At 36.6% G+C, this 14,333-nt stretch overlaps 1 protein-coding gene across 1 annotated transcript in view; it reads right to left on the reverse strand.

The window, feature by feature from the left end:
• LOC150092964 (DNA mismatch repair protein Msh3-like) overlaps positions 1-14,333 on the reverse strand; it is a 209,898-nt gene that overhangs the window by 13,023 nt on the left and 182,542 nt on the right. The window contains exon 19 of the mRNA XM_090414114.1: positions 11,134-11,329. Coding sequence (XP_090270240.1) covers positions 11,134-11,329 — 196 coding nt within the window. The remainder of the gene's footprint in view (positions 1-11,133; positions 11,330-14,333) is intronic.

The raw sequence follows: 14,333 nt of genomic DNA on the forward strand, positions 1-14,333 counted from the left end.
TGACATATCATCCTTCGATTGGATAAGAGATGCATTTGTCTTAGGCATGTGCAAATTGAGAAATTCAAAGATTAGAGAAGAGGATGAATTAACAGATATAAGAAATGACGGAGGTTTAAAACTAAAACATTCGACAATAGATACCACTTCGTTTTGGTTATCTCTAAGAAGTGAATTTCCCAATATTACCAAAAATGCAATAGAAGTACTTCTTCCATTCTCCACGTCATATTTGTGTGAATCAAGCTTTTCCGCAATGAAGATTATTAAGAACAAAAATAGACTGCAGCTGGAAGCCTTGGAAGATGATTTAAAAGTATGCCTATCTAAAATTTGACCTCATACAAGAGACATTCTGAAACAACATCAAGCTCAGATATTGCATTAAAATTAACTGCAAGTATGTATATTATTTAATACATTTAATATTCATTTGAAAAAATTAATAAAAATTTAAAAAAATAATTTTGAGTATTGTTTTTCTTACTCAAAATGTCAAAAATATAGTTTAAATTTTTTTGGAGCAAAAAGGATAAGTAATTACTATTATTAATAGATTATTAATATCTTGTGTGTGTAAATCAATAAAAATTATGCCTATTTTTTGCCAGATCATCAAAAAAATTAAAAGAATATATTTTTAGTGTGCCACAGAATTTTAATAATTAGTCTAGGTGTGCCATATTATGAAAAAGGTTGAAAATCACCGATCTAAACAGATTGGTGGTTTAGGCAAAGAATAATGGCTGCCAATACAATGTGTCAAAGTAATAAAGTTAATCACTTTAGGATGAAAAAATTACATACTTAGTGCATAGATAGAACTCCACTACAAAAAAAATTGATGAGACTAGGGATTTAGGGATAATGGTGAATGGAGGAATTGAAATTCAAATGACATGTTACAAAATGGACAAAATATCTAAAAGGGACACTTGGATGTTAAGAAACACATCAAAAAAGAAGGAATATGAAAATTATTGGTAGTGGTGCAGAGGATTAGAGACTCCTTTAAAGACAGACTGAAGGTATGTAGGTTACAAAATTAGGCAAAAAGCAGAAAAAAGGCAATTAGTATTGTAAAATCTCAAGTGATAAATTAATATAAATTTATCGAGCTCAATTTTACAGGGGTTTTAGACCTAAATAATGTAAAAAAAAATAATGTAAGATTCCTTTTGTCTGAATAGAAATTTTACTGTATTGAAAATTGTGTTAAATAATTCCTATTAAAATACTGTTACTGTACTTAAAATTAGAGAAAATGGATTAAGTGATATTAACATTGTAAGTAAGCTATAAGAATAGTGTATCAGAAAGTTCGCAACAACTTGCAAACAAATTGATCCCCTAAGGCAATTTCAAAGGCTGGGAGCAAAGAGCATATATAGGGGCAGAAGGGAGAAAGAAAAATATAGGAAGGAGTTTTTTAGGAGCAGATTACGACGACTACTCCCACTGCAACTGCTGGTATGTTGGTTGCCCTTATCGGCTGAGTGGAAGAGAGGAAATAAGGTAATGATGCAGAGTATGTAACTGGAGGCCTGGCACCCACTGTCAGAGCTACGTTGTCGGCGATTCATCTAGAATGTTCCAGAAGGTTTCCAAGGAGCATCTGACAACAGTTGTCCCACTGTATAGCTGACCGCAATTCCCATGAAAGGTTTGATGTCTGGCCAACAAATAAGCCATCAGCAGAGCAAGAGAGATAGAGACATAAATGTCCACGACAAAAACACATCCTGTGTAAAGGAAAGGACACAAGATATCCCGACTGAGGTATAATTCATGAAAGATGACTGTGCATTTACAGAAAGAACTATGAGTAAACAAGTGATATTGTTATTATTTTCCCTGTAACTTAGATAAGTAAGAAAGTATGTAAGTGTTACAAAAGGTTGGTGGTAAAGCTTAGTAATGTGTTGTATAGTAACAGGGTAGAACAAATGTATAAGTTATGCTGGTGTGAGGAGAATTCCTGATGATAGTTATATAAGAAGGAATAGTTATTCTATACTTATAGTAAGGTATGTGTCTTATAATGCTAAGTAAATTGTAAATGTTGAGTGTACGTAAAATGTATATATTTCAATGATTTAGTAGTTTTGTTGAAGTTAGATATGTTGGGAAAGTTAGTTATTCCCCACTGTGTTGTAATATCAACTACTGAGTTAAAATAAAATGTTTTGTTTGAGCAACAATTGATCTCATCATTTGCCAATGCACTATCTCAAATAAATTTCGTACCTGTGTGTGTGTATGTGCTGATTTAGAATAGCCACAAACTTGTTGTATGGTTAGAAGGATTTTAGCCGAGACCTTACCTTTGTTCGTACCCTTATTATTCTTAGATTATATTAATTCTTCCAGGCTTGCACAGTCATTAATAAAAATAAATTTGTCTGGTAGAAGAGGCTGAGAGAATAAGTATACTGCAATCGTTTAGCTAGCGATAGTTAAATATAGAGGCAGCTTAACGTGCGGCAGGAGCAAAGGGCAAGAAAGAAAGGGGGGACAAAACTTTTAGGCAGAAGGGTTTAGAGAACAAAGAAAGTAAGGAAGGTTACAGATTAACGAGAATAGACAAAACTTGGTAGATAGCAAAAGTTTTTACAATGGTGCAGCCCTACAAGAAAGTAGATTTGCAACAAGATTGCAAGTTAGTAAAAAGGAGTAAATGATTAAGTAAAAACCATACATACGAATAACATCAAGATTTTACAATATTACTTCCAAGCCTCCATGGAGTATAATGGCTCATCGCAAGAGAACAAACAATGACTAAAATAACTATCATATTTTGCACTGAATACATTTAATGCTGGGTACGCTCACTTGACCCAGAGGAAGAGTAAGGAAAACAATGCTAGATGACGTGCTGAATGGAGACAGGTACACAACCTTGAGAGAGAAGGCTCAGAACAGAAGAGAGCGGAAGGAAAGTTTTTGCTACTAAGAGAAGAACCTACTCACCAAGCAAAAGAAAACCATTTCACTTCCTTAATTGCTGCTTACAATTTCCATGGATGACCTCTCATTTTCATATCACCGATTATTCTTCTAGGTAACAGTGGCAAAAGTTCCATAGGCATAAAGAATTATGCCTATGGAACTTTAGTTGGGACTTTCTGGGCTTGCTATAGTGAGCAAGTTTGTTATATTGGTGTTTGCTATGGTGAAAATTGACAGTATCATAGTAGTTTTGGCTCCAGTTAGAAATGTTAACAGCATGAGGATAATTGCATGCATACTTTGCTTGCTTACACTTAGATCCAGATTAAAACAAGATTATAATTTCTGGTCAAGTATAATGTACTTAACAGACAAGTGAAAAAACTTCCTATAAATTTCTCTGATTTGGGGTACCTTAATAATATGGTGATACACTATTTTAATATTTGCCTATGGAATATATATGAATCTATTACATTGATTTCAACCTTAGCATCTTCCTGGATCTGACTCCTACTGATAAGACCTCAATAAAATCCAAAACCAGTCTGGATAGCAGTTCTTCCAATAATGTGCAGAATGTGTCAATCCTTGTTGTAAAGATTAAAACAAGAATTCATTGTCAAGTACAGGGTGTCCACAATGGACCTCCCTAGTTTCAATGTCTTGGTGAAATTTTACTACTACTTAAGTATATGGACCATGGTGTCAAAATTGTAAAATGAGAAGGAACACTCACCAAGTTTTTGTCAAAAAAAAAAAAAAAAAAAATCACACACTTCCATGTATGTTCATTTAGTAGTACGCACAATGTCAAGTTGATAGTCTATCTCTAACCAGGTTCTCTGAAGCATGTCAGGGATGATGACATGCAACAGAAATGTGATGTTTCATGTTCTCTAGGATGTCCACTTTAGTTCCACAGACTGTATCCTTCACATATCCCCACAAGAAAAAATCAAGTGGGGCAAGATCCAGCAATTGTCGTGGCCAGGGAATCGGTCCTCCATGTCCGATCCACTACTGAGGGAAGAACCTGTCAAGAGTTGCATGGACCTCCAAATAGAAGTGTAGTGTGGGCACGATCCTGTTGAAAGAGGATGTGCAGTTGCAAGTCTTTGAGTAGTTGAAAGATGAAATTTTCCAGCATGTCAAGGTAAATCATTCCATCTATGTCCGTGTGGTTAGCCTAGTGGCTTTGCACTTCGCAACCATATGCCTGGGGAAGAAGTGTCCTAGGTTCGATTCCCGTCAACGATGTGAGGAGCTCAAGGATCTTCCTCAGCCATAGCCAAGTTAGCCGATCTTGGGCGTGGACAGCAGGGTTTTTCCTGCCAGTTTATCTGGTGTTTTTCATCCCACAAGCAGGCAAACTGGTCCGAGGACACACACAGATTACAGTCTGGAATATTCACCCAGCCATAGGTCTGATTCGTCAGCCTATGCCAGTTCCGGAGCCCGGATAAAATTTGGAGGGGACTAGAACTCCCGTATAAAGGTGGAACGCTGTATCATCACATGGAATTTATTTATTTTATTCCATCTATTGCTTTCCATGAAAAAAAAATGGACCAATGATAGCGTTTCGCATTACACCACACCAGCCCTTAGGACACACAAAGGTCTCTTGAATCCAATCTACCCTCTCTTCCAATATTGGCTGCTTCCCTTCTCCATGTGTTTTGAAATGCTTCCTCTCATTAGGAAATTTTCTTTCCACAAATGGATACTCTTAGGGTTGGGTGTACACCTTTTTGTACACCTGATGAAACTTACACTGCACTGCTTTGATTTCAACTCAACTAAACACCACACAACTTGCACTTTCTCTGCCCCTGACAGCATGTTTAAAACTATGACAGTCCTGTCCAGCAGTGCCAATGATGCAGGAAAAAATTCTGGATGAAACTCGTAGAATCTCTGGAACGTTTGAGCAACCCAAATCTTACATATTTCTGCATTTTGATTTTTTTACCATTCTTTGAAACTAGGGAGGTCTAACGTGGACACCCTGCATAATATAAATGCATTAGGATATTATGCACTCCATTCACTCAATGTAATGAAATAGAGAAAGGGCATAACACTGCATCCTAACCATGCTGGCCTGGTTAACCAAATGGTTAGCATACCCACTCCTCTACAACCAACAGGCTGCAGGTTCAAATCCTGCCATGAGCATGGAAATTTGTGATTGCCTTTATGTGGAAGATGAATTTCATTGCCTAGTGTGACCACCCTGCTTATTGGAGGCATGAATTGGCTTGAAAAAAGTTCAATGTTTGGTCTCCAGGGCAGGGTTTCTGGACTGTGTAAAATTTTTTTAAAAATACAAATATACATAAAAATAGAAAAAAAATCCTTAGCCCACTCAAGGTACAAAATGTACTATAGGTTAGCATATAACCTTCCATTATTATTATTATTATTGTTCCGGGGAACTCCAAGGAGTCGACAGACTCATTGAGGGAGGCCCTAACATCATGTCTGGAACAACTATTCAACATTCACACAGTATCTCTATCATATCTTGCCTTGAACTCATTCACGGTCGTAGCACCCACAACAGACTCTGGAAGCTTATTCCACTCATTCACCACTCTCCAAGTAAAAAACCTAGCTCTAACACATTTGTCAACCACGCTCTTGACCAACTTCCATGCATGGCCCCTAGTCCTCCCACCACCAGTCATATTTTCAAAAATATCTTCTGGATCAATCTTATAAAAATCCTTCAGTAATTTGAATGTCCCAATCATATCACCCCTCCTTCGCCTATCGTCGAATTTCTGCAACCCACAAATCCTCAACCTATTCTCATAAGGTTCATTCCACAGATCTGATATCATCTTGGTCACTCGTCTCTGGACCCTCTCCACTTCCTCCCCATCACGAATAAACCCTGGTGCCCATAACTGGGCACAGAAGTCCAGATGGGTTCTTATCAAGGCTCGATACAGAGGAACAACAACTTGTTTGTCTCTGCATGTTAAAGTATTTTTCATAAGCCAAGTGATTTGGTGAGCTGTTTTAGTCACTTTTGCAATGTGCCCCCTAAACTTCAACTCCCTATCCACCAGCACTCCCAAATCCCTGGCCTCATCAATCTCCTGGAGTACGGTTCCACCAATGCGATATACTGGCGCTATTCTTTTCACCCCAAAGTGCATAACCTTACACTTTGCCACATTAAACTGACATCCATTTTTCCTAGCCCAGTCCTCCAAACTATCCAAATCATCCTGTAAAATTCTAACATCCTGTGCACTCACAATTGCTCTACCCAAATCTGCATCATCAGCAAACAAGTGAACACTTCCTCTCAAATCCTTTCCAATATCATTGATGAACAAATTGAAAAGCAGTGCTCCAAGAACAGAGCCCTGCGGCACTCCACTAGTCACAAGACGTCTTTTTGACTCCACTCCTGAATAAACCACTCTCTGGTATCTCTCCTTCAACCACCCTCCTATCCATCTTACCAACCCTATATCTATCCCCATCTGCTCCAGTTTACTGATTAGGGTTCTATGTGGTATCCTGTCAAAGGCCTTGGCAAGGTCCAGTAGTATCACTGTAAACCCATTACCGCTATCCAGTTCAGCCGTCACTGTGTTATAAAATGTGAGCAAGTTACTGAGGCATGATCTACCCTTCACAAAACCATGTTGTCCCCCCATACAATATCCCATTTTCATCTATCCAATCCTGTATTCTTTTCTTGACCAATTTCTCCAAGACCTTGACAATGATTCCTGATATGCTAATCGGTCGGTAATTCACAACAGCAGTCTTGGAACCACCTTTATGCAGTGGAACTATTTTCCCCTCTTTCCACCTCCTCGGGACTAGCCCAGATCCGAGACTCAAATTAAACAAAATGGTCAATACTGACAATTCTTTAGCTTCTTCTTGTGCACACGAGCTGGTATACCATCCAATCCCACAGATGTATTGACATTTTGGTTATGCAATAGACTACTCACCTCCACTTCATTCACCACAAAATCCCGTATAATCTACTGGTTTGTTCATTTCTGCAATGTCACCACCTGAATGATATATTCTTGCAAAGTGCTCACTCAGTAATCAGCTATCTCAACTGATTCAGTTACCTCCCTACCATCGGCATTCTTTAAAATCATTCTGCCATGTACATTTTTCCTTTTACTTGCTATATATCTAAAAAACTGTTTAGGATTCTCTTTAGCCTGCATGGCCAATGTTCTTTCGTAATCCTTTTTTGCTTTTCTTACCACACTCGTCACCCTTCTGGCCTGCGCTTTATACAGTTCATGTGCCTGCCGGTCACCTTTCTCCTTAAATTCCCTCCATAGTTGTTTCTTTTTTTGCAGCTCAAGCTTAATGGTGTTATTCATCCATTTAACCCCTACTTGATTTATTATTCGGACTCTAGGTATACAGTCAGCCATTGCTTCATGCAAGTACTTCTTAACTACCTCCCATGCACTATCAACTTCTAGTCCTTGCAGTTGTACATGCCATGGCACTGAGCCAATCAAACTCCTAAGCTTGTCATACTTTCCAGCCCGATAATTCCACACATACCCTATCTTAATTGAAAATTCTACACCTTTAGCCACCTCCCAAGTCAAGACCCTATGATCACTCTCACCGATTGGTGGCAATGTGGTCATATTTGTTACAGCCAAATCCTCGGATGTAATTACTAGGTCAAGCACTCTCTGACCCCTAGTATTTTCCATTACATGCTGTCGCAGATAGTTATCCCTTAATAACCGCATAAAATCCAATTCCTTCCTCCCAGTGTCCTCTCCTCACTCCAATCAATGCGACCATAGTTGAAATCTCCCATAATAATCACCCTCCTTCCACTCATTTCTTGTATTTGCTTGTGCATACTGTCACCACCATCTTTTCCATCACCTGGTCTATAGCAGCACCCAATTGTATATTTAGTTCTGCTAGCCACAATATCACACCAAATGGCCTCAAATGTGCTCTTTTCTCTATCTTGCAATTCAACTTCTATTCTCCTTGGCTGTAGCTCATCAGCTATCATCAACAATACTCCTCCCCCCATTTTATTCTCTCTGTCATTCCTGAACACACTATACCCATCACATTCAATCCCACTGGCTATATCATCTACAGTCAGCCATGTTTCACTAATACCAATAACCTGTGGTCTGGAAGTGCCAACCGTGGCCAAAAACTCTTCCTTCTTGTTCCTAATACTCCTAGCATTAGTGTACATGAATTTAAGACCCCCATTAGCCCCAACCCTACCTTGATGCCTTATATTAACTATCCCACTCTGGTTTGTTGTCCTTATTTGCTCTAGCATATTATATTCATTCTTACATTCAACTGCCTCCCTAAGGACTGTATATCTACTCCCCCCCCCCCTTAACAAATCTATTTTCCCTGAATTTGCACATCCACTACATTCAGCAACACTTTCTCAAGTCTTCTTACACCATAACCATTCAAATGCAAGCCATCCATCTTATATAGATCCTTTCGCCCATCAAACTCACTCCACACGTCCACAAATTCCACACCACTCGTCATACATAACCCACGCATAAAGTCATTCGCAATTATGGCCCTCCTTTTAAACATTTCACTGTCATACCGTGGCAAAAGACTAATCATTCTAACTTTCTCACTCTTTTCTTTTGCTACCTCAAACAATTCATTCAGGTCTTCTATCATTTCCATTTTATCTCCTTTCAAATCATTCGTACCTGCCACAACAATCATTTCTTTCACCCTTTCCTTTTGCTCTCTAATGGACTCAGTTACATCCTTTATGGTCGCACCAGGTTGGTACGATTTTGTCAAATCCTCTACTAACACACCTAGTACTAACGAGTCTCCATACAGCACTCTATCCTTCATTTTGTTCATGTTCACATTCATATGCCTATTTTTCCTGTCATACCTTTTATTATTGGTTGGTTCATTCAGTCGACTTTTGTTCATGCACTCTAGCTGCTGTTTTGCCCTTTCTATCGCACCATTCAACAACGCGATCTCACTCAATGCATCTATCTCATCTTTTTTATTCTCTGAGAAACCATTAATACTACCATTCACACTCTCATAATTCTCATGTACAACCTTGCCGTTTCTTGTCATATTGCTATTTTCATCATTCTGAAGTTTGACAAAAATATCACACTCACGATCCAAAATACACTTCAATTCCTCATTCTCCCTACATTTTCTACACACATTCAATCCTTTATTATCATCTATCCACACTCCGACTGCACTCCACAAAGAGTACATTTCACAGCTAGTACACTGGCTCATTTCTTTTATACTGCCGTTTTTTGATAACGATGGCGAACCATCATTACTGGCTGCCATTTTCCTTCGTACAGGTGCCATAATTATTGCAACGTGTTTTATCAAATAATAAGTTATAACACACCAAAAATTCCATTAGGTAGGAACAATATTAAAAAAATGTATGGCATAGGCAATTTTCCACTGCTGCAGGTTACAACAAAACAAGTTTGACTAAGCATTGTTTATGTTACTCAATATCCAGTATGTCTGCCTATACTGAGTTAGTAGTGAGTTTTTTTGAATGGTTAGAAAATAAATTATACTTGACACGGAGGAATTATATCTTGTTTTTATCCAAGCAAATAAGTGCTAACCTAACCTAAACAAAAGCTTGAGCTTGCACATGAAGATAGTAACTTCATAAATAGGCTACTTGTATAAAGAAGCATATAACATCCCACCAGGTTCCTATGTAATCCTGTGGGAAATGCTTTGCATTCATAGCACTAGACTGCAGTAAAAGAAAGACCATATAATTTCTTTAAGAGAAGAGTATTTCTAAGCATTTTATTGACTGGTTCCTGAGTTAGTCACCTTCTGACATGGGCAAGAAGGGCTCCCCTTCCAGAAACTAGGGTTTTTAACCTAACATCTCAAGAAAAATCAACAGTAGAACCCATATTATTATTACAGACAATAATAGAAGTGTTAGAATTTAGAGCCATGAGATGGGTGGCAGAAGTTGCATGCTGTTCTCTCCTGAAAAGTTTTGATTTATTGATGGTTTGAGCTTGCTATCAGAAAATGCATGAAGGATGGAGACTGGATTTTTTTTATTTATTTTTAATTCATAACTTTCCATCAAATTTCCCTAGTATACTAGAATGCAAAATACACTTCCTTTTGGACATCTGCACTATCATGCATTATGGGAAAGATTACTACCAAACTGATTTTAACCTTTATCAGGTCTCATCAGTGGAAACTATGCCTGTGGAGATCATGATAACTAAATCAATGGTAGAAGTCATATTTCCATATACAAGGAAAATTGTGTATTACCATATTATTAAAATGACAGATGAGAGATAGATGTAACAGGTTTGTTCACTCTTAATCAGAGAGTAAATTACAGTTGAAAAGAAATTATATTGTTGTTTTTTTTCTAGCTTGTCCAGCTCTTGTTTACGAGACCTAAACAAAAGTCAAAAGTTTGGGTAGTGACTTTATCCATAATGTATGGCAATATATATGTTCAAAAGGAAGTTTTGTGCATTATACTAGGACAATTTGAAATCAATCTGAAATCAATTTATGGCATATATCAGCTGTGAACTGATAGTGATTTTTCTTCGCAAAATGAAGATAAATTCTGGGTGATTCATTTAAGGATTTGCAGTCATCTGCTTTCTTATACAAGTAGCCTGGTGATAACTTCCCATGTAAAGTAACTTCTTCATGAAGTTACTTCACATGCAAATTTTTGTTTGTTGATGCTTGGGAAAATAACAAAAATAATTTAATTTCTTGTGAAGTATAATTTATTTTGTTGAATTAGACTGTACAACCTAAAATTAATCACCACGAATTTGCCTTTGCTTTGTGAAGAGAAATCAATTCAGGGCTCATTTTATGTTGATTTATCTAAGATTCTCTAATATTACTCTCTTGTGATTAAAATATCCTTTTCACTTTGAAGTGACTTCAAGCTATTTTAGTAGACAATTAGTGTCTACTAGAATGGAATATTCTTGAAAATTTCTTTACAGAAATATGTTTAATAAGTTTATAAAGAAAATATAATATATTAAGCAATTAACATATAATCAAATTATTAGAAAAAAACATTCACTTCTTTTGTTACAGTTATATTTCATTTCAATGAAACAGTATTATTACCTGTTATCTTGGATGCAATTTTCTAGTTCACCTGACTTAAGTTGAGCTTTAATCAACAGATGATTGGCTATACCTGCTAATAGTGCTACATTAATTCCATAACTACTGTCAGCCACTCCCTCTCCCAGTTGATAAAGAAAAGTCAGTGTTTTAGTAGCAAGTGGCCTTTTTGCTTTACTATCTGCATCATCATCATCTGTATAAAAAAAATATACTGAAATATATTATATATATCTATATATATATGTAATTATTTTATTAAACGTGCCTCACTTTTTTAGCCTTTTGTCCAGTAGAGCATATGCATATGAACTAATGAATTTCTTATTTCTTTACATATAATAACTTTTTATTATTAATAATTTATTTGAAATTTCATATTTTATACTACATAAGGAAAAAAGATGCAGAAAGTTTTTCCACTTGTTTACAAAGTATGTTAAACTGACAAGAAATTATATTCTTGTTTTAATCCTTTATCCAAGCAAACATCATTCTCAAACTCTGCATATGTTTGGGTAAAGGAATAAAACAAACATATAATTTGTTCAAGTTTAGTTTACTTGAACTTCCAGATAAACAATAAAGCACTCACTGTGCTATAAAGAAAACAATTACTGTATTTGCCGGAGTATAAAACGCACCCCTTTTTTTGTGCATCTTTTTTAGGAAAAAAAAGATTTTTTTTTAGATCCTCTTCCTGATTCCACCAAGTTATTATCATTTTCTCAGTTGGGACTGGCCCGAAATGCCTCTCTGCAGCCCTGTTTCCATGTTCTTGTATGCAATATTGTAGCAATGTTGTTTTTTCAGCCATAATTTGCCAAGAAATTTAGAGAAAATTTAATGGCAGAAATTTATCACCATTCACAACAACAATTGGAAAGTTTAAACGAACAAGAACATAGCTGTGATCTTCGATGACAGCGCATGCACATCCACTGAACTCTATGTAACTGGAATGCTCTCACACACCGCAAGTAAGCAAGTAAGAAATCGCATAACTTGGAACAGAGAAAATTTCCAGAAATGAAAGTAATAAGAAACTGAGTATCGGTGTATAAGACGCACCCTATTTTTCAGACCTATTTTCAAAGAAAAAAAGTGCATCTTACATGCAGGCAAATATGGTACCTAAAATTGCCAAGGTAAAATCTGCAATGATAGACTACAAGAGAAAGAAAGCTCTGGAAACAGTGAAATGGGATATCTTATGAATAAAGAGAAATCCAGAGCAGATAATTGACTTGAAGAATGGACTCTTTTTCTACCATATTGGAGGAACCCAGGGTCAATATGAAGTAGGATTCTTGATCAAAAATAAATGGAAACCAAACATAATAGAAGGCAAACTCTGAACATGTAGCCACTTTTCCTTCCTTTCATAATTACATGCTGATCAGCATTCATTATAGTAGTGTATGGAGACAACATCATGTTAGAGTAATAACTTTAACTTAATATAAACCAAGATAATTATCCCTGTTTGAAACATGTATTCACAAGAATAATAATTTTATTAGTGCAAATATTTTAGCCTGAAATTAACAAGCGTCATTGGTACATCAGCATGATCAAAGGGTGAAGCTAGAACAAAGGAATATTATTATTTTTTAAAGAGTTTAGCCACACGCTTCATTGATTAAAATAAATTAACTATTAAATAAAAAAAAATTATTTTGGCATATCCATGCCAACATATCACTGATTTGGTCAGCTGTTAAGCACTACTAACATGACCTCTGATGGAAGAAAAAAAAACAGTATATCAGAGTCCTGTTATAGCTACAGCTCACTATCAATTAATTAAATAATTAACTAAAAAAGGCATTAGCGATGGCCAAATTAGAAAGAAATAACTGAAATTATTGTATTTGAAATAATTACCTAGAGTCCTGGAGTAGGGGATTACAGGAGTTTTCTTTTTTCCCACCCAAAAAGGTAGCCCATCCATAGTACTAATATACCTATAGTATATTAGTACTGTGGATGGGCTTTCTATTTATTTATTCGTTTTCTATTTATATTAATTTTTTGTATTTTTTAAATTTATTTTTTACCCAATCTGGAAATCCTGCTCTAGAGACTAAACATGGAAGTTTTTTTTCAAGCCATTCAGGTCTCCAATAAGCAGGATCTCTCACACCAGGCGATGAAATTCAATCTCCCAATCATAAACATTCATGGTATGGATCTCCCAGTCATATTCATGGTATGGATATGACTGGGAGATCAAATTCAAATCCACAGCTTGCACCAACCAGGGTGGCAAAAAACAGAAAATATTTGAAACAGAAGTTACATGGGTTGTGTTATACCCTGATAAGTTGGAACATAAAATATTTCATCTTATCTTTCTATAACAGAGCGAAAACACAATAAGAAACATTATACCATGCTTGCCTCTGAGTATTAAAATAATGCATTGTAAATATATCCAATATTTCATACTATGAGAAACAAATAAGTATGCATTTTGTACCACTCACAAATTAGTTAAATAATAATGGAAGCATATACCTGTAGCAAAGTTTAATAGAGCATTGTGTACTAAAAGATATAGAATGTTAGCACAAGTTCAAGAATGGGAGGGGGGGGGGTGAAGTTCAAAGGTCACAGAGCAGCAACGTGAAGGAGCGGTTCGCCCCAAGCAATCGCGTGCCGTCAGCACGTAGGATACAGTGGAGAGAGCTGGATGCCATGTCGTGAGCCCACGTGAGTGCGTTGGGTGGACATCCCGGAATGCGAGAATCGCCAAGAAAGAAAGGGTGAAAATATAAGGGTCTAGCACACCCCTGAAAAAAAAAAAAGGGTTTTTGTTCCTGTATCTCCTGGTGTTCGTCTCGCAGTGTTGTGAGCAGGTGAAGGATGACACTGCCTCCATTCCGGAGGATTTCGATAGTGGCAGCGGCGGAACTAAACGTAGTATCTCCGTGGAAGGAATAAGCCTGGCCGTCCATAGAAAACCAGATTGGAGCACATGGACATTTCGTCTAAGGAGAGGCAGATTCCAGTAGACCTTTGACGCGACGCAGAACCAAGGATAGATAAATAAATTTTATTTGTATTTTGCTGATTGTGAATGAAAGATTTGTGCCATGTTGTAAAAGCAGAGGAAGGAACATTAATGAAATTAATTAAGACTGAACTGCAGTGATTTAGAGACTGTTACCTTAAAGTTTATTGTCACCTATTGTGAT

The sequence above is a fragment of the Typopeltis vanoorti genome, chromosome 24, assembly GCF_054136105.1.
Source record: "Typopeltis vanoorti isolate ZY-2024b chromosome 24, IOZ_Tvanoo_1.0, whole genome shotgun sequence".
In the NCBI taxonomy this organism is placed as follows: Eukaryota; Metazoa; Arthropoda; class Arachnida; order Uropygi; family Thelyphonidae; genus Typopeltis; species Typopeltis vanoorti.